General features: G+C 42.7%; 2 protein-coding genes across 3 annotated transcripts in view; one reads left to right on the forward strand and one right to left on the reverse strand.

Moving 5' to 3' along the window:
• Nucleotides 1-9,081, forward strand: part of CAPN7 (calpain 7) — a 32,952-nt gene extending 23,871 nt beyond the window's left edge. For both annotated transcript variants that reach the window (XM_050315517.1, XM_050315525.1), the window contains 5 exons: nucleotides 784-929; nucleotides 1,604-1,666; nucleotides 4,049-4,179; nucleotides 4,833-4,925; nucleotides 5,008-9,081. In XM_050315517.1, the coding sequence (XP_050171474.1) occupies nucleotides 784-929; nucleotides 1,604-1,666; nucleotides 4,049-4,179; nucleotides 4,833-4,925; nucleotides 5,008-5,152 (578 nt within the window). In that variant the 3' untranslated portion in view covers nucleotides 5,153-9,081. The remainder of the gene's footprint in view (nucleotides 1-783; nucleotides 930-1,603; nucleotides 1,667-4,048; nucleotides 4,180-4,832; nucleotides 4,926-5,007) is intronic.
• A 1,097-nt stretch (nucleotides 9,082-10,178) lies between these two features.
• Nucleotides 10,179-20,432, reverse strand: part of SH3BP5 (SH3 domain binding protein 5) — a 52,373-nt gene continuing 42,119 nt past the window's right edge. The window contains exons 6-9 of the mRNA XM_050315620.1: nucleotides 18,047-18,089; nucleotides 15,848-16,067; nucleotides 12,343-12,603; nucleotides 10,179-11,642 (exon numbers count right to left, since the gene is read on the reverse strand). Of these exons, the coding sequence (XP_050171577.1) occupies nucleotides 11,461-11,642; nucleotides 12,343-12,603; nucleotides 15,848-16,067; nucleotides 18,047-18,089 (706 nt within the window). The 3' untranslated portion in view covers nucleotides 10,179-11,460. The remainder of the gene's footprint in view (nucleotides 11,643-12,342; nucleotides 12,604-15,847; nucleotides 16,068-18,046; nucleotides 18,090-20,432) is intronic.

Below are 20,432 nucleotides of genomic sequence, written 5' to 3' on the forward strand. Positions count from 1 at the left end.
ACAAAGCAGGTTAATCCTTTGGCAGCAAGGCCGAGATTTCCCTTTCCTAAGCTTCTTATTGTTTTATATTAATCCTTTCCCCTCTCCCATGTTGCTTTGTGGAAGGAAATAAAAGGACCTGATCCTCGGCCTGTTGAAGTAATTGGCTAGATTTGGTCCTGCTTCACTGAAATTAAAAGAAGTCTGGAAAGAACCAATTAGAGGCCAAATAACAAATTACATTGTCTAATTGTAAAAGCAAACATTAAGGATGTTTCATAGTACCACATGTGCATTGGTACTGGGATACAAATACATCTGTGTAAGGATTTGGGGAGAAAAAGTGTGTGTGATGTAGTCAAAAGAATTAACATATTTTAAGTCTTGTTTACCCAGTGGCCAAAGATTTTGGCAGCTTGCATTCTGGAACTGTCCAGCCAATGGAGAACGAACAGACACCTCAGAGATTTTTTAAAGAGTGCTCAAACGTTCCTTGTCTTTCTCATGAAATTTCATGATCACATGTAGGTCTTACTTGTGACGTTGGTGGGGGACAGATAAGCAGTTCTTGCAAGTCTTGAGATTTAAGCTGTACTTTTCAAGCACAGAATATGTGTCCTGTCATGTGTGATGTACCTCTCCTGAAAAAAGTCATTGCTCTTAAGATTATATGTCCTTTTTATAAGTCTTGAGGCTCTGTTCTTTTGAAAGCACTCAGGTCTGTTCACAGTCTAATCTTTGTAGAAGTTTACCGAGCTGGGGGATTTTTTGATCCGGAAAAGTGTTCATCCTTTTCTTTTTCAGCTGATCCTCCTCCATATATCGATGGTATTCGGATCAACAGTCCTCATTATCTGACTAAGATAAAGCTGACCTCTCCAGGGCCCCATACGTTTACCTTAGTGGTGTCCCAGTATGAGAAACAAAACACTATCCATTACACCATCAGGGTATGTGCTGTTGGTTTCATAATGAATGTAAGCAATTAAACCATAAAGCATCCTTTATTTTTAAATTTGATTAAAAAATGTACTTCTGGATCCATATTGATATTTTGGGGAGGGGAGGCTATGAATGATGGAGTAGAACCTCTGGAGGAAGTGTTTGATAGTGTGCTCTGTTTGTAGTTAAGACAGCGTGCATGCGTTTAGCAGTGAAATTTCAGTAATGAAATCAGCTGAAAAATACTCTTATTTCCTAGAATAAAAAAAATCTTTGTACAGGCAGATCATTGGCTCTCTGTGTATCCAAAATATGCCCATTTTAGATCCCAGTTAAGATTTAAAATTTTTTTGGCTTTTCTAAGTCTCTGAACTTAATATTTGGGTTTTTCTCTAACTGCTGAGTCACGTGATGGTCAACACTAGATATCTCTTTTTGTCACTTAAATATAATGTTTCCATTTTGCCTTTTGTTTAAATAAAAACTAAGTAGAACTAAGTCTTGTTAGTCCCAGCACTGTTCAGGATTTTGAGTTTGCCACAGGATCGTCTGATGGGCAATATGGGCATGTAGTGAACAAGTATCTAAAAAAGTTGTGTAAGCAATAATTTTTTGATTTGTCATGATTTCATATGAAAAGTGCAAGGTGAATGTGTGACCTGCTGCTTCTTCTACAACACAGGTGTACTCCTTGTGCAAGTTCACCTTTTCCAAGATTCCTACACCTTACACCACTTCCAAACGGGTAAGGAAACATTTTAGTTTATGGGTCACTGGATAATAATTCTGGTTTGGCTTTTCCGTATTGGCGATGTACAAGGGTTTTAAATATATTTTCATACTACTTCTCCACCTTCACTGCAGAGTGTGTTGTTGCAGCTGTGCCACTGCAGACATTCTGCAAAGCATTTGTAGAATAGACTGGCCTTTAGAATCTGTACCCTAGTAAGTCATTTCTCTGCAGAGATCAGATTGTGCTAGTAATGCTACAGAGTAACAGCACCACAAAAGCATTGACTGTCTTCCCTTGGGAGAACTGGGTGATTTTCTTGGGAAAACTCTTGGCATGATGGGACAAAATCAGCAAACTGAAGGCACCAATAGCAAGACTGTGAGAAACTGAATTAAGATGGCAATATCACAATACTTACGGTTCCTAAATTTTGCAGACATCTCAAAGGTCTGTAATCATTGGGATAAGCACTCCCGTTGCCAAACAGGATGAAAGCAATAAACCCATGGTACATTTCATGTAAAAATGCTCCCCAAAAGTACAGTAAAAAAAAAAGTAAGAGTGAAAAACTTGACTGAAACTAAGTCAGAAGCCCAGGCAGTTTTGGGGCCAGCTGCTGTTCATATTTCAGCTGTCAGTGTAAGCTGCACTTACACCTTCAGCTGAAGTATAAATATAGCCAAGAACTCACAGGATAAAGTAACTTGGATGTATTTTCATATACTAGCAATTTTATCCCCAAGAAAGAATAAGCCAGCAGCTCTTAACTTTAGCTCTGTACCTACCATGCATATACCCTGGGGAATCTACTATACTCAGAAGTCTTCTCTTCAAATAATAACTTCTTCAAGAAGAGAGAAACAAGGGAGTTTGAGCCACAGTAGAACAGTCCATTTTCTAGGACACTTGTGCCTGAAGCCAAGGATTGCATTACTTTGTGTGGTCAGGAGCACACGCTGGCTTGCAGCGAGGCTCTCGAGTTCAGACTGTGTTCCATACCAGCTGTTATTTCTGGAACAGCCCCTTGAAGCTAGCCTGTTCTGGAGAATGGTGAGTGACTAGAGAGATTCCTGGGAACAGTGAGATGATTTGCTTAGTTCTTCCAAGAAACCATTGTCCTCTATTGCTTGTAAAAGCTGGGCTTACTTTGGGGGAGTGCTTTAGGAGATCAAAAATGCATTAAAGGTACCAGTCTGTTTGAGGCAGAACATCTGTTTTATGTTGTACTATGTTTCAAAAGAAAATTAAGTATGTGGAAACCTCCAGTTAATGATTTGAATATGTCTGTCTAGTATTCAAAAAAAAAAAAGAGGCACGTTCTAGCTATCCAAGGCCAACTCTGTCTTTAGCATTAAATACAAAAAGTTGTCTGTATTTAATGCGTCTTTTATGTTTGCTTAGCAGTCATCACGTTTAAAAGCAAGCAGAGAACTAATACAAAGTTTACCCATAAAAGAAAGTTCTTTTAGAACCACTCAAGCTGAGTGGTTATCTCTGGAGCTCACCAAGCCCTAGTGTGATTCCTGGAATTAAGTGCAGCAGAGGTAGAAAAGGGCTGGAAAGCTTAACAGCACACAGAGTTTTATGTTCCTGGGTAGCAGCATGGGAGGGGGAGAAATCCCCCTTGCTTCCAAACTTGCTGTGTTTGAGGTTTTTTGACACTGAATAAAGCAATTAAATCACGAGGAAAAGTGTTTCCCCTTGTTGGTTTGACAGAAAGGGGAGGGAAGTAACAGGAGAAATGGATCTCAGCTATAAATTTGTGTGAATGCCTGGCATGTCTTACGAGTCTAACCTTTCAGTTTAATGACTATCAGGAGGAACTTGGAAACAGATGGCCTGTTTCTCAAAGTCTGAGCAGCAACTTTCCTCTTGTGTGTCTTTGTCTTTGCGGAATCTATCCTTATGGTTATCTTGTCACTGCAATGCTGGTTCTTAGCATAGATGTGATGGACAGGGCTGGAGGCAGCAATTTTTAAAAGCAAAGGTTACACCACCATTACTGTTGTACTTCCTGTATCACTGCTGCTTCTCATTTAGCCCAACAGGGAAGTGTCTGAGCAAAAAAAAAAATAACCTGCATAGTCTAGCAGGCATGGGATAGATGGGAATATAGATCTGTCATAGTCAGAAACAGTCACGTGTTACTTATGTAATATAAGCTGAAAAAGTACAGTACCCTTCCAAGGGATGTAAGGCTTTGATCAAGGGAGGTGGAGGACAGCAGTGAAACTTGGAATACTTAACATGGTCTTTCACTTCCCTTTAAAAATTAGGAGAGTTTACTAAAGTCAGTGACCTCTAAAGTGAGAGGAGCCTCTACTCTTGGTTGTGTGTATATATAAGCAATACAAATCCTCAGGATATATTTTCTGTACTTTTGACTTCTTTCAGGTTAATGGACAGTGGAAAGGTCACAGTGCTGGAGGATGTGGAAACTTCAGAGACAGCTACAAAAATAACCCCATTTATCAAATCCAGCTAGACAAGAATGGACCATTGTTAATTGAACTACGGGGACCGAGGTTTGTAGAGCATAAGCATGCATCAACACAGTGACAGCATTACAGCCAAAGATAAAGCTTGGTCAGTGTCCTCTTGGGGGAGGGTGGGGAGCTCACAGAAAATCCAGAAAACAAGGTATCAGAGTTGGCTTGGATTTAATACTATTTTTATCTTCACCATCAATAGTGTTTTAAACCTACATGTTCATTACTGAAAGAAATCCTTGACCCACAAGGCAAGCAGGAGCCTTCCTTTCTCTATAGTTTTGGGGTCTGAGCAGAGTTAGGCCTTATACAGAAGGGAAGAAGGTATAAAGGACTCCTGCTGAGATCACTGACACCAAGTCCACCCATAGCAATCAGATCACACCCCAGGATCTGTGCCATGTGGCACAGGAGTGTGTCTCCACAAGCTTAACTACTTGAAGTCTGCTTAAATGCAGAGGCAGGCTGCTAGCAGACATTTTCCCTGTAGTCTAATTCCAGACCTGAATTGTGTTCTGTCTCCCTCCAAATTCTCTATTCATATCACGGTAAGTTTGACTTAATGTTTGTCACAAGCGTGACAGAACTTTTAGATGTCTCTCAGTTATAGTGTGAAGTTTTTAATAAATAGCCCTCTTTGTGGTAATCCTGATGACCCAGATGGCTGAAGTCTGTCGTGTCACTTGCAGGCAATACAGCGTTGGCTTTGAACTCATCACTGTCTCAACAGTAGGAGATCCTGGTTCCTATGGCTTTCACAAAAAGAGCAGTGGTGACTACAGGTAATAATACTGAGTGAAATCTGTACAGAGGTTTGAAACACTTGAGATCTTAATTTCTAACAGGTAGTTTTCTTTATCATAGGTGTGGATTTTGCTACTTGGAAGTGGAGAACATATTCGCTGGAGTTTACAACATTATCCCCACCACATTCCTACCTCAACAAGAGGGTCCTTTTTTCTTAGATTTTAACAGTACTACTCCTCTTAAGGTGTCCCAGCTGCAGTGAGGAGACATATCTGTGCAGTACTGTTAAAGGAGGTGGTTTCAATCTGTCCTACAGCCTGAGAACAGGTGAATAACCCTTCCTACACATATGCACAAAAGAAAATTACATTCTAAGTTATAGCCAAAAGCATGGAATCACTGATTGCCACTTAATTGTGGTAGGCAGTTAGCTGTGGGGTTTGCTGCTACGGTACTGGAGGGAGCACTGTTCAACAGGGAATAGGCTAAAAAGCATATATTCAAATGAACCGGCAGAATTCAATTTATTGCAATTTTTCCCCACTTTGAATCAAAGTCCAGTGAGTTAGGAAAAAAACTAACATTGAAATTCCCTTCTCCCAGAATACAGGGTATATGGGTTAAAGATTTTATTCTTAAAAGTAAACATGTAAGAAAAAAATATTCTTGTGTATTTCTGCTTATTCAGTCTCAGGACCAAATAGCTTTTACTACATATTTGTGCTGCTATCTTGAATGTTTTCAGCATTTAACTGGTTCTCACCTCTAAATGTAAATTTACTACTGCTGAGCATGCAGTATTCCATGTGCCAACTTATCTGGAATATGTATATAGGAGTAAAAGAACTATTTCTAAGAGCATCACTCATGTTACATGTACTATGAGAACTGTTAGTTCATATCCTGTGACTTTAGTACATGAAACAGCACAGGGTTCTGGTTTTTTTCCTACTAGCTGCCAGAGCTAGCTTGATCCTGATCTGCAGTAGGGACAGGGGGTTATCCAGCAGTAGGATACAGAGAAAATGCAGCATAGACTTCCATGAGCCCATGTGAAAGATTTTCATCTGAAGGTCCACTCTAAGAGTCACTGTATCTACTGAGGTAGTCTCAGTTGCTGGTAGGGAGATGGGGAACTGCCCACCATCAGAAATCTAGCAAAGAAATGGTTTATTTTCATCATTTTTATAAGTATTCAGCCTATAGGGAAGGATTATTTAACCGCTCCCCCTAATAAACCACAGCTGCAAGGAATGCACTTGATGATTCCATTATACCAGACATCTTTGAAAAGGTACTTTTTTCCTTGGAAGTTGAAACCAGTGGATGAATTGAGCACTTGGCCACTGTCAACAACAGGATTAGAAGTTTTAAGAAAACAGTGGAAGTGGTATTAATGCAGAATGAGATTTTTCTGGAAGCCTCTTCTATGTGCTCTTCCTCTAGACCTATATACATTGTATCTGAAGAGGATTCAAGATAACCAAGTTTTTAATTTAATACCAACTGCCTGGCAGATCCTGAAATGCATTAAATTTTGGGTTGTTTCACAAAATTTATACTATTTGACAGCTGGGGGAAGAAGATGTTTTTAAAACAGCCACAGGAATTTTGCTGCCATTCATTCATGTTAGTTTGCCAGTTTTCCAAGCAAAAAAGGTAGCATTTAAATCTTGCTTTAGAGCACAGGTGTCACTTGGCCATCAGGAAAATGAGCACACATTCTACAGGAGCACCAGAAATATCTGTGGGCTAAAATTACTCCCAGAGAAGTCTGCTATTAGTCCTCTCCAGAAAGTACAAGATTCTTTTGTTTCATTTCCTTCATCAGACAGCTGCTTAACAAGTGTCTAGTGTTGAAAGGGCACTGATAGCTCCTGCCTTTGAAACCATGTCCCACTGATTGCAGTTCTCTCAAAGGCCATCTGGGATAGGAAATTTGTGACAGGTTTGTTACAGAGTGACTTACCTTCTTTTGCAGGAAGGTTTCTGCATGGGCACAAGCTGAGCAAAGAAACAGATTAGGTTCATTGTAGTTATCCCTTGGCTTCTGGAATATGGGCCAAGGACTGCTTCATCCCTACAAAATGAAAGTTTTATTCAGCTCACATTTTCCCTACAGATTTCTGTTAAGTTTTTAGCTCAGGCTAAACCAGAATTGCAGTGGAGTCCTGCATGTATCTTATCACCTCTTATGTTAGAGGTAGTTACTAAGTTCCAACTGAGTATCTTTTTGGCAGTACAAAATGCAGATGCCAGAACTGTCATCTTGCAGTACCAAGTTCTTGCACATTCTCTGCTGTTTGAGATCAAGCTGGAAGACTTGCCTACAGTGAAACCTGTTGTTGTTCTTCAGTAGTTGGTTTCTACTCGGCAGGAAGGAGTTTTTCTTTCTTTTTTCCCCTCAGTACAAGCTACTGCCAAGCTTATGCTGCACGAAACGAGCATAAGGCTCAGCTTCTGTACTGATCTAAAACTAAACTGAACTAAAAGCAAGAAATGTACTCACTGTTTGGCATTAAGGACAAAGGATCCTGTCCCAGACAGGATGTGCTAATGTTTCTTACCTATACAGAACAGTCAGGACTTGTCTCCATTTATGTACAGGATTTAAAATAAATGTCAGTCTTTTATTTATATAAAACAAATCCTATTCAAATATTGCACCTGCATAGGCTACTAGAATGCCATTACTGTGCATTTCCTTTAAATATAGGACAGAACACTCAGGTGGACTATTTAAAAGGAACTACAAAATATTCTTATAAATTCTAGTCTACAGATTCTGGTTATGGCAAATTGATTTTGCAACGAAGTTTTCTTGTCATTTTGTCTTAGGAAGAAATGTTAGTGTAAGCATTTATGATTTGCTTTAATATTTTCTGTCAAATACATACTGTTATATTTTTTCCACCAAGAAATCTGGAAAAATTATTGGGAAGTGAAGATTTTAACACAATCTCAGGTCACGGTCTAAGTTAAGCTTTTCTTTTCCCTATACTGTTCAGCGTTTTTTTGATCCGTGACAGAGAACATGAGGTGCTGGGTTATGCTGCAAGACTTTTAGAAAGGAATAAGACCTGTGCATGCAAAAATTTAAATAGCTGCCCAACAGAGGAATATTGAACATGTTAAACAGTCATGCACCCCTTGACCCTTAAGTCTTTTCTGCCTCTAAACATACAATTCAAGCTTTTAAACATGGAAATCCAAGGCCTCAACAAGCATCCTGCACTCCTAAGTTGATTGTCACACAGGATACAGTTCTGAACTACAGCCAGAACCACAGATGAGGGCGTAACTGACAAAACAGAGGCCAGTTGCTGTAAGGGATTTTAAGAAGATTTACACATTTTCTGATTCATTAAGTGAAGACTTTTACAAAGAAATTATTTTTTATTCTCTGTCAGCAGTGCAGAGGAATAACTGAATATAGACTCTTCAGAAGTATCAACGTTCTCTTTACTTATGCATTGCAAAGCCTTTTCTGTGTATTCCTTTAAAATCCTACTTTAAAGCTCCATACAAGACCCCATAATGCTGCTGTTTATAGCTCAGGTTGAGATACCCCTCCCAGTTTGTTTTTTTTTAAGGAAGACACAGGTTAGGCCTTGGTTAATCCAATCCCTTATTCTCAAAGACTCAGTGAGAGATAGAGTACCATGGATGAACAGTATCAACAGCTTCTATCCCATCTGCCCCGTGAGTCTGAGTTCAGTCCTAGTCTCCTGCTGCGAGCTTTGTGTAACTATTTTGTACAGTAATTATGCACTTAACCACACAATCTCTGTGGTGTTTGAACAGTCAGCTATTTAGAATTAAGTCTGTGTACATACAGTAGAGGTTTTCCTTGCTTCATCAAAAAGGACATTTAAATTGTTTGACAATACCAAAGAGAAGGAGAATTCCTAGGTTAACATTTGCTTCATACATTCTCACATCAGGGCAGCTGAAGTGATCACGTACACTTTGATACAGCAGAGGCTTATTTTTATACCCATGAAGGCAGCTACCATCATGTTACACTTCAGAATCCATAAAGAGCTCCAACAGAAAAGTAACTGGAGAAAGCTTGTTCATTTGCTTGTAATCCATAGCAATGTTTGTTCATTTAAAAGTCTGTCACATTTATAATTATGGCTTTTATGAAGTTTAAAATAAAATGAGTTTTCCATTCATTTATTATAGACACACAGTTCTGCCTGTTTGCTTGTGTGTTTGAAGGGTGATTTACCTGCTAAGTCTGGAGGTCACCAAAGGAAGAAGGCTGCAGCACCGTCTTTCAACAAATCTCGTGGAAGTGTGGTGTAAAAGTAAGGGCAGGGTGGGTTCCACGTAATTCTGTACTTCCTCATCAATGGTTTTACCCTGCTTGGAGCTGAACCCAATCAGGACATAGCAAGGCAGTACACACACAACTATTTTTATATCCTGATGGAATACAAAACTAATTCATTGCCTAAGCGCAGGGAGTTTGGCTTTTCAGTAAGAACTGGCACAATGAGAGGAGATGTGATAGAAAGAGAGGTTAAAAAAAAAATCACCACCAAAACCCCATCCAAACAACCCAGGAAAATGTAACCAGCATTGACTGGGAGGTCTGCAAAAGTAGGATTCAACCCCAACTACCTCTGCAAATTTTTCTAACTGAATACAGCACAGACAATAGGTCAGCTACAAAAGTTTAAGTAAAAAGATTTAATGCAATGTGGCACTTTCTTTGCTGCTTTTCATTTCATATTTAATACTGCCTACCCCAGCTTTTCCCCCTGTAATGGTCACATCAGAAGTTGGAACCACAGACTTCTTTCCTAAGCATTTTTTGGGCCTAGGAACTGCTAGCAATGGAAGATTTCAGCTTTCAGGTCTTCATAAGATGTAAAAGTATAAATGTTTAAAGCTACTACAACTTAACAGCTATAATGTCTTTAATCTATTTTTTATGAAAATAGGATTCTTTACCTCCAATTCTGCACGGCCTTACAGCCAATTTCAGCAGCATTAGGCACAGAGGTGTTGTGTAACAGAGTATCTCCCTTCTTCTGCACACTAAGGGATTTTGGAAAACCCAACTAAAAAGCTCTGGTCTTGTGGCACAGTTCAGAATAAAAAGCGAGTCACGTATGCAGGGATTCAGGAAGCTGGATGGAGGCAACAGTGATTATAACACCAGAGTGACTCCAGCCTGCAGTCTTCAGCTGGAAGTGGATATTTGGAGACTAAACTTGCTGCCTGAGAAGATTCGGTTCCTGGAGCTTTAGATAAACTTCACTTGCACAGACTCAAGATGTGGAAAACAAAAATGTTTACTGTAGTGTGAAGAATTTTACATTAACTTTGAGAACAGATACACAAGCTGTGGCAGGGATGAAATACAACAGGACTGCAAAAACATAGAATAGAAAATACTTTGGGCAATACTAAAATTCCCATCAAATTAACAATATAAACTGACATTTTAGATAAAATGGTGCTTTCAGAAATGCTTAGTCACCAAAACTGAAGAGTCCTAGGATTTTTTACTACCACTTATTAGCATAATTATCAGACACTACTACTGCCCAACAGCTGCTGGCAAAACATTCCCCGTGCCCTTTCTAGTTTTATTGAACACTTTCTCTAGGGCATACTAAAATCCCAAGTCCCTTTAACAGTTATGAACCCCCACACAGTACAACCTACGGAGAAGCTTAAGAACACATTGTCAATCTACACTGGCATTTCCTTTTCGTCATGCATATTTCAAGGGTGAATCCCTTATCATAGCTGTCTGGGAAACATCTATGACTCCCATTTTTGAGGGAAAAAAAACCCCAAACACCTGAAGTGCTGAAAAATAATACTTCACTTCTCAGGGGAGGGGAAGGGCAAGGGGCCAATCAACTCTTTTTGGTCACTGGAATCACCTACAGAGTCCAAGCCAGACTCGGGAAGGTGTCTAGAAAGGGCCTACCACTGCTGAGTGTTACCATCCCCTTTCTGTCATCCATCTGTTTTATAAGCTTTTATAGGCATTATAGACTCATTTTATCCTTTCTGTGAGCACCAAGGGAAGAGTGAAGGCTTTCAGACCCCACACATGCAACAGCTTTCCTGTATACAAAATATTTCTACAGTTTCAGCATAATACAGACAAATACAGATGTTTAAAGAATATGCCACTTGTACTCAAGAGATCAGCTGTATCTAAAGAGCATTTCATTCTACAAAACCGAAGCCAAACCGCTTTCTGCAAATGTCTGGCTTGAATTTCAGACCCCCGACTGGCATGAATTTACACGGGAACATTACTTAGTTATTGCTTCAGCCAGGCTGCTACAAAACAATTTACAAAGTCTGTGAAATATGAGCACAGCTTAAACATTTGATAACTCGTCCAGCCTACAAAGGGTTTACTGAATAAAAACTTCAGCCCTCCACATCAATTAAACTTCTTAGTGCATTTTTAAGTTCTCAGAGTAAACGCTTAAGATTTGGCATATATTATTGGCACAACGTTCTTCAAACACTTAGAAGTTCATGTATAAATATTTAGGACTCCCATTAATCAGGACAGGGCACAAGAAGGACTCAGCCAATCTGGGCAGCTTTTCTGCCCGCGCATATTCCCTCTTTGATTTTCATGCACTGAAGGGAGAGCTGCTTCATTCGGTTATCCAAAGCCAGCCCTTCAGTGGAGCTGCTCCTGGTGCTGCTCCTATTCTTGTTCACTCTGTCGCTCGTCTTGTTCTCAGCCCCTTCTGCCCTATCCCCTGCAAAGAAAGGATTAAACTGGATGTTAAGCCCAGATTTCATTCTGCGAGTTAAGCTTCAAGTGAGTGCCTCTGCAGTTTCCTTTGCCAAAGTGAGCAAAAAGTTGCAGGAGCAAAATGCTTTAAACGAAACCAAAGTTGTTGCTTGTGCACTGCATCAGCAAATTAATCAACATAGCCTTAGGCTGGAGCACACAAGAGTGATGGTAATCCTTTAGTCTGAATTAGTCAGCCAGGGTTGGCAGAGCCTACAAGAGGTTCCCTTTGGCACATTATTTTTTGTGGGTTTTTTGTTTGTCGTATTTTTCCCCACCCTAAAAGCAAGATTTTTACCAAGCAGGACAATAATTTTAAAAAAAATAAATAAGGATAAATCAGGATATAAATTGTAGGACTTGCGTTGTCCTTCAAATGAATGTCATATCAGAATCCCACTGAACACTTACTTCGTGAGAAACCTCAAACCCCTCCACTACAACAGAACTGGGGAACAATTCCAGCCAGGAGAACAATAATTAAAACATTTTTGCTGTCGCTTAACTTTGATACATGGGGCCTTCAACAACTGCCTTCCCCAAGGAAGAGGCCAGCGGATCAGAGCTCAGTGAGCTGGCACACACCTAGGGGAGCTGAGAAGGTTTTCCTGCTCCCTTTATAAAGCTGAGAAACATTGGCCCAGGGCGTGTCCAGCCATGCGTACCTCTTTCAGCTTCGCACTCGGGGGAGGACGCCCCGCTGCACTCGCTTCGGGGGCCAAGGACAGGAAAGATCATCCCGAACTCAGAGAGGGATACAGGGCTGGGCAGATCCAGGCTTCCAGGTCGTGTCGCTGGAGGAAACTGAGTGGGTACCTCACAGGGACTCGTAGGACCAGAGCTGAAGCTGGACACCGACTGAGTTTCTGAATCCTCTTCGGATACAAAGCTGCTGCCATTATCATCCTCAAACACTTCTGAAGCCACTGCAATGTTCAGAGAATATCCCAGTTAGTAGCTGTACCCTCTCTCCTGCACCTTCCCCAGCACAGGCAGTTTCCCAGGTTTCCATCTTTGTACACAAACACGCTGCTAACCCACAGGCTGCCTCCTCTGATTCTCTGTGTCCTGTGCAAAGCCTCAACCTGGCTCTGCTCTGAGGAAGAGCCCACCTGCCAGCCAGGCTTACAAGACCAGCTTCACAGTAGCTACTCTTGGATTTTTACTGGCCCTGATCCCCCTGCCCATCTGGCCTTGTGCACTCATGGTCTTCACTACACAACTTAGGCCAGGGCCTGATGCCCTGTGTCTGCCTCACCCAGCATCATGATCCTAGTACAGACTCCTGGTTATTTAAGGCACTTATTAGAAAGACACAGCTCCCAGGGCAGATTGCTTCCACCTCATCTTCACACACTTGCAGTTAAAATCCAGCACGGACTCGCAGGCTCGCAGGATCTCTTTTTGGATGAGGATTACCAAGCAACATCAAATTAAAAAAAAAAGCCCCACCCACATATATTCTTTTCCCTGTTCATATTTGCTCAAATCTGAATTCTAATTAAAGCAAACCAGCTCCGAGCTGTCTGGCTAGATTAAGCTGCAGGGTCTTTATTAGCAACCAGAGGAGAAACATGTTAAAGAACATTCCATTTTGTGCAATATAGGGGTGCACACATTTTGCTAAAATTCAACACACTTCAGACATGGCTCATTGCAGGATGGGGACCTATGAACCAAAGACTTCTGCACACAAGTAGCCCTGCTGGGATCAGACGGTTCTTTACGTGCATCAGACTCTACACAACAGAAGCGTGTGCTGGAATCACACTGGCCTGAAGATGTCCCACAGAGAGCAAGACGTGTCCAGTGACCTGAGGTTATCTTCAATTCCGCCTCCTTCTGATTCCCACCCTTGATAATGAGGCTCAGAACCGCCTTGGAAGAGCAGCAGGAGCAAAGCAGCAGCATTAATAAAATGGTTCAAAGGAAAAGACTCAAGGTAGTTTTTCTGTTACCCCAAGAGCCCAGGGTTCACGTGCAACACTCGGACACGAAAGTGCCAACAGAGGCAGCCACCAACATGGTTATTGCAGGGATGTCCAGCTTCTTTCTGCTGGATCTGCACACTGCAGAACTGTACTTACACATTGCAGAATTGACCGAAAAAGCTTCAAAAATAAAATGGATAACAGCATTATCCACCTTCCTGAGCCCCCTCTAGGGCACTCTGTGCTCAGAGACAGGTTTTTCTTGTGGTTTTTGTGCTTTGTTTTTAATGATGTCAAATACAAGACTGCAGAGTGGCCTTCTCACTTGCTGCATTTTATCAAATATATAGTGAGCAATACAGATAACTTTGCAGAGGGTGAAAGCAAAGAAAGGGGGGAGAAAAAATGTTTCCAATTACAGAGTCCTCTACTTGGCAAGAAGCACTGACATCAGCCAGTCTACAAGCAGCACAGCTTAAACTGTAGCTTACTTTCCACCATCTAAACTTACTGTAAAACACAGGAGCATCTGCAAGGGCCAAGAAACTCTTGCTGATGGCAAGGTGTTTTACTCAACTCTAGCAGACAGAAATCAAGATATAAAAGGACCTTGGTGGAACCCTCCCTACACATTACATAACTCATCCAGGCTGTTTTAGCTACTGAGTCTGGCAGGCTGCTAGTCCTGCCCTGTTGTAACCCAGTTGTGCTGGCACTAGGCACAACCTGAAGTCCTTCCACCTGTATCAGATTGTGCAATTAAAAGAGAGGGACGAGCCCATGCTGCCAGTCCTTGCCTACAGCCTCAGCAGTGACCAGGAGAGCCAGCAACTCGCTCTGAATTAACTTTTTCTGGTTTTTTCTGCCCCTATATATCAGGCCTCTGAACTCCTTCAGCACAAGAAAACCTTAACTCAGTTAAGCTAAGGCTTTCAGGACGCCTTCTACATGAGGAGGGGGGACTTGCAGGTATCCAAAGAGGCGACTGCTGCCAAAGTCAGAAAGGCTCAACCTTGGGAATTCAGGGTGGCAGAAGACAAGCAGTCACATGGAAACCCCACTGCATCAGCTGGCCCAGACACTAGCAGCAACTCAGGCCCCAGCTGAGTTAAGAGCTTCAACATATCATGCACAGAGTCCTGCCAGTGCAGAGGTCAAGCACCAGGCCAGAGCTGCCTCCCAGCTCCCACGGCACAGACAGGCTTTACCACAGACCTTACAAGACCTCAGTGCCAGTATGCCCCAATGTCTATGGGGAAACTGCATTTTTGGCCTTTGGGCACCAGGGTTGTGCAATTATGAACTCCTGCAATCCTGACCTTGACTTTTCCCTGCAGAAATGGAGCTGAAATTCAAATTAAATTGGAATTTGTGGGACTGGGCAGCAGAAAAAGTCTTTCTGCATCAAGAAAGGGAGAAAGTGTCCACGAGGGAGGCAAAATTAGGCCACGTGCAATGGTCATCTATCCACTTTCACCCAGAGCCAGGACAAATGCAAACTCTAAATACAACAGACTTTGCAACGCAAGGTCCCCATGTACCATCAGAAAGCTGAGGTTACCTAGCTTGCTTGGAGCTTGTTTGGAGCACGCTGCTGCCACCCATCTCATACAGAGTCCCTCGGCACACTGCATCAGCATATTGCTTCTTCTTCACTTCCCTTGTTCACAGCACACATGCTCTGCTGAAATCACATCTTGGCAAAAGATCCTGCAGTGCGAAGGAGCTTATCCTTACACACTTCTGTGCAAGCATCACACCCTTCTGTAGTGCTGCAGCTGCAACTTTAGTTCCTCTGCCACAGGCCCAGCACTGGAAGACAAGCACTTGATCCAAAAGGTCTGTTCCCACACAGCACTGCCACCTCAGCAACCCGGCTGAATGATCTGCGACAGCCTGAGACCACCTCGGGCAAGTCACTGACAGCATCATTGGCCTAAAAATTGGATGCATGCTCTGAAGGGTGTTAATTTTGCTCCTTTCATACAGCACTGTACAAAAACCAACAGTGATGCTAAGGGAACAGCTGATGCACTTCAACTCATAACCCTTCCCCTTGAAAACTGGCTGTAAAAGAATGCAATCAAATCCTGTAATAACAAGAAGCGTAACAACTTAGCCACAGTCCCACAACAGCCAGCAAATTTCAAAACTGCAGAATACACAGAGCAGTCTTAATCTTAGCATTTCTTACAATGCCCATGGGATATTCCCAAGCACATCAGTGCTCTGTACTCACTGGAGATGGTGTCAGACTCCGGTTTAGTTGCTGACAGGTCTTCCACAGAGGTATTGCTGCCTTCAGCACCCACGCCACATCCTCTGGGCCCCATGGCAGTGGACCTTCTCCTCTCATGAATCTCATCTGAGATCATCTCCAGATTTTTCAAGGCAGTCTTATACTCTCCCTTTGCCAGGGCCAGTTTTGCCTGCAGGTCATCCACTGTTTTCTTCAGTTGCTAACAAGGAAGACAGGTGTTAGATGGACTTTCACTACGAAGAACGCACAGCACACAGTTCGCTGTTACGTGTCCAGGTGCTTTGGCTCTACACAGGCAAGCTGGCACAAACCAGGGCTAGATACCATCTAGGGGATGGGAGAGTTTGGAATTCAAAAGCACTCTAGCACAGGCAGTGACACTTGTGAAGGAGACACCAGCAAGGCAAACCACAGGAGCCAGGGGCTGGGACTGCCTCTGGAGGGTGGTAATTGCCCCTGGCTGAGCACAGAGCAGGGCCCCCACTCAGTTAACGTGCAGGATCTCTCATTTACAGGAATGCAGATCTCAACATAACATCGTTGCTTATTCGAGAACCACCCCAAGGTTTGCTGACAGCCCCTGTCTGCAGGGCAGAGCAAGGCTGGGGATCATCACCCCTGAGGGGACTAAGCCTCATTCTCCACTGAGCACCAAACCCATCATTTCTGGTCACTAAACCTTCATACCAGAAAGCAGCAAGCCTCACACCCTGACAGTTATTATACAGCAGCTTCCGTGTCCCCAGGCACAAACACCACTCTACAGCAAGGGTCAAAGTGTTGTATCCCCTGTATTCCAAAGGGAAAACACTGCTTGTGTGTCTGTGGCTGTCTCAGCACTTTAGATTGCACATTAAAAGCAATCTGCGCTGTCTTTTGCATTACATTTTACACAATCACCTTGCTTCAGAAGGGCACTGAGCTACTGCCAGGGAGAAGTAACAGGACCCCTAACAATGGGCCTTTGCTCATGGGAAAAAGGGTATTTCTCAAAAGATGCCTCCAGCCAGAAGGGATTATTGGGCTGGCACCCAGCAGGCAGGGGTTCAGCTCAGTGCAGCAACAGCTGCTGACCACAGCTACATGGGCAGGCAAGACAGGAGCAGAGAGCACCCAAGCCTGGATCCTGGCAAGGAAAAGGTGGGCACCAGAGTCTCAAAGGCTTACAAAGAGCTGTTGCATCTCAGGCAGCCCAGGGAAGGGTTCACAAAAAAAGATGTGGGACATGCATTGCATCCCAGGCAAGGAATAGGAATCTTCTTCTGGTTAGGTTCCTACTGACCTAGCACCCCACTGGAGCCTTCCTGCACCCATGGCCAACAATGTAAGGCGACCTGCCCCACTTAAACCCTGTGCACATCACACACAACTACAGCACAACCCATTACCCTTCAACTCAGAGGAGCCAAGCTCCTCATTTTGGGGGTCACATGCAGCAAAAGTCACTCAAGTTGAAAGACAGTGATTCTTGCATTTGAATTTGGAGGGCTACTTTGCTCTCCCTGCCCTGGTAGCTCCAAGAGTAAGGGCTGTAATAGCAGGGATTACCATCCCACGAACAAGTGCCATGGCCACCCCAGGGCCACTGTGCCCTGCAAGGCACATGCTATGCCCAAGCATTGGCCAGACATCATTGCACCACACAGAATGAAGTGTGTGAATGAAGTACTAAAAAAGTACTAAAAAAAAAAAGCCCTAGAAGCTATCAAGCCAAATCACAAAGCCCACTTATCCCAAAACCCCAAATCAGAAATTCACGTCTGCATGATGTTTCAGTACAAGCAGGTTACTTGTTCTGCTAATTGATCCAACTAGTAAACATGAAAGAGCACACCAAGCACAGTCAAACAGTCTGAAGCACAAAACATAGGGAAAAAAAAATAAAACCCCACAACAAACAAATAAACCCCAGACACATTAAACTACAAGAAATAAACCCAGCCAAACTGTATTTGTTTGGTTCTGGCAGTAAGCAGCAGGGTTTGAACACTCTGATTTCACACAAGGAAACAAAGCCTCTCTTAGTCTTCTATCTTTAAAATGTGCTTAGCAAATTGCTCAAGAGGTTTTGAATTGGTTTTTTACAGAAACACAGAGTTATCGGAGCACTTCAGATGTAATTTCAGTGTTTACCATAAGCAGTAAAGAGTTTCAGATGGATCTGAATTACATACGCACCTCCAGTTGGACATAGTACTTTGCCTTGAGCTCAAAATAAGGTCTGTGGAAAAACAAAGAACAATTGTTTACAATCACTGGGACTGAATGCAGAGTACTGGAGTGGGAGTTGCTTTTTTTGTAGCACTAACACAGCTATTTTGTATATCACTGTAATCCCAAGAGACCACTATCTAGATGATAGGACACCTACACATGCTCTCAATGTCTCTCTCTTCTTAGCTAATGTATCTATTTCTCATGGGTCTTTTGACCTAAATAAAATTGCAAAATTCCAGTTTTTGGAGTTGACAGCACAATTCCTTCAGACCTAGATTCTGCAAGATACTTAAATGCAACATCCAGCTTCAGGCATAGGCATCCTCTCTGTACCCATTTTCTGAGCAGCCCGCAGCACGTGTAAATTCCCCACAGAAGGTGAACACTAGATTTCCCTGGCTTCAGATGTGGGGGGTAGAGGGGCAGTTCTTAGGTTTTTCAGTGAAGGAAAGGGGATGAAGGGAGGTCAGAGCATCACATACAAGGGCACAGCACTTCCCACCAGTGGCCCATCAGGCACTTCCCCCATGCTGCACGGCTCTCCAACACTTTGCTTGGACACAGAACACAGTGTCACACCCAGTCTGTTTCCTACCTCTGACAACAAAAAGACAACAAAAACTTGCTTATAAGGCTGCAGGAGGGCAGAGGTATAGGAGGTGCAGTACAAAGCCTACAAACCACATTCCAGCCTCAAAGATTTGAAGCCCACGAGCCAGTATCATCTGATACAACACTGAGGAGCAAAAAAACCAAAACAAAAAACAAAACAAACAAACAAAACAAAACCACAAAAGTCCTGATTTTTTTAGCAGAGCTCACTACCTTCCTTAACTCTCAGAAGCTGGAAATTAGGGGAGAGATAAACAATCAGATATGGTTTTACATGAAATAGAACGTCAACTCCCCTTGTCATGTTTTTACCCTGACAGCAAGCCTCTTCTGAGTAGCAAGTCCTACTGCAGCTGCATTTTGGACTGTGCACTAGAATTCAGGAGTGCAGAACTGTGGTTTTCTGATCCTATATTCTTTGAAGGGTTGAATTCACTACACAGTCACACACAAAATAACTGAGTCCCCAAGAGTAGGCAATTTCTAGCTCTGATATTTTTAATCGGCCCCCCTACCATCACTAGGAGCACACAGCCAAGTCTTGATGTTTCCAGGGACACTGATCCAGTCAAGCTGTACCTCTGCCTTTCCTCACTGGGACATAACCCTGCCAAAGGCTACACAGATGCACCTGCCAGGCAGGATAAAACACTGTAGTTGAGAGTTTGGATCCAACAGATAAGGGACTCCTACAGCCTTACCCCGAAGCAATGGGAAGTCACAGACACTGACAGAACACTGTTGCAGGGAAACATGTACAGGGAAAACAGAGAAACCCATTCACCTCAAATAACCTGATTCTCTTCCTTCCTTACCCTGACACCAACTGGGAGGGAACAACCAGGCTTCAGTCCTAACCTTTCATCAGCTTCCATAAGCCTAGAGGAAAAGTCCCCGTTCTTTCAGCCACCAGCACACATGTGTTTGCATGGTGTGAAAAAACCAGTATTGTATATGCATGCATGTGTGTGTGTGTGTATACACAAATATGTGCAAATATGAGCAGGCATGTTTACTTGTAACAGGTAAGAAAAATGCCATCTAAGCCACAGGAAGGATACCGACAGGCTGACACGCAGGAGCTCATACTCAAGCACTTTTGCTCACTCACTGCTGACACACAGCCAGGTATCTGATGCCAGCAGAAAACAGTGCACTGACAGGGTAGGGACCTACATCTCCTTGGGTCACTTCATCCCCTTACATCCATGGCCCCGTAACTGTTGAAAGCTGGTCCATAACTCTGCAGGGCGGGCAAATCATTCACTCATGCAATCAGTGTCCTACATCATCAGTCGTCCAAGTCCAGGGCACTGCACAGTCAAAGTGCTTTTTAAGTAGATGACAGGAAGAGTGAAAGGCACTCTGCCCAAGTCACCGGAGTAGAAAGTGACTTCCAAAAACCAGCTAACACAGGCAAGTTCATTATCCTACAGCTCAGAGGCACTGAGCCAGAAGATCTGATGACTGTTAAGAACATGCAGCCATACGCACATTCACAGCTTACAAGCAAGTAAGCACCCAGAAACAAAATTAAAAGCAAAACCAAAACAAAACTATCCAATAATCCTTTGCTCATCAACTTTCCACAGTAAATCATCTAAATTACTTTTCTTCAGGCTGTCCCAGTCTTACTTTCAAAATAGTAATGCTTTAAGCGTCTTAATCCAGACTGAAGTAGGGAGCAAATGCAAATAACTTTTTCCTGAAAGACAGCAATTCATTCAGCATGTCT

Source organism: Myiozetetes cayanensis, unplaced genomic scaffold (assembly GCF_022539395.1).
Source record: "Myiozetetes cayanensis isolate MyiCay16 unplaced genomic scaffold, myiCay2020 scf1, whole genome shotgun sequence".
Taxonomy (NCBI): domain Eukaryota; kingdom Metazoa; phylum Chordata; class Aves; order Passeriformes; family Tyrannidae; genus Myiozetetes; species Myiozetetes cayanensis.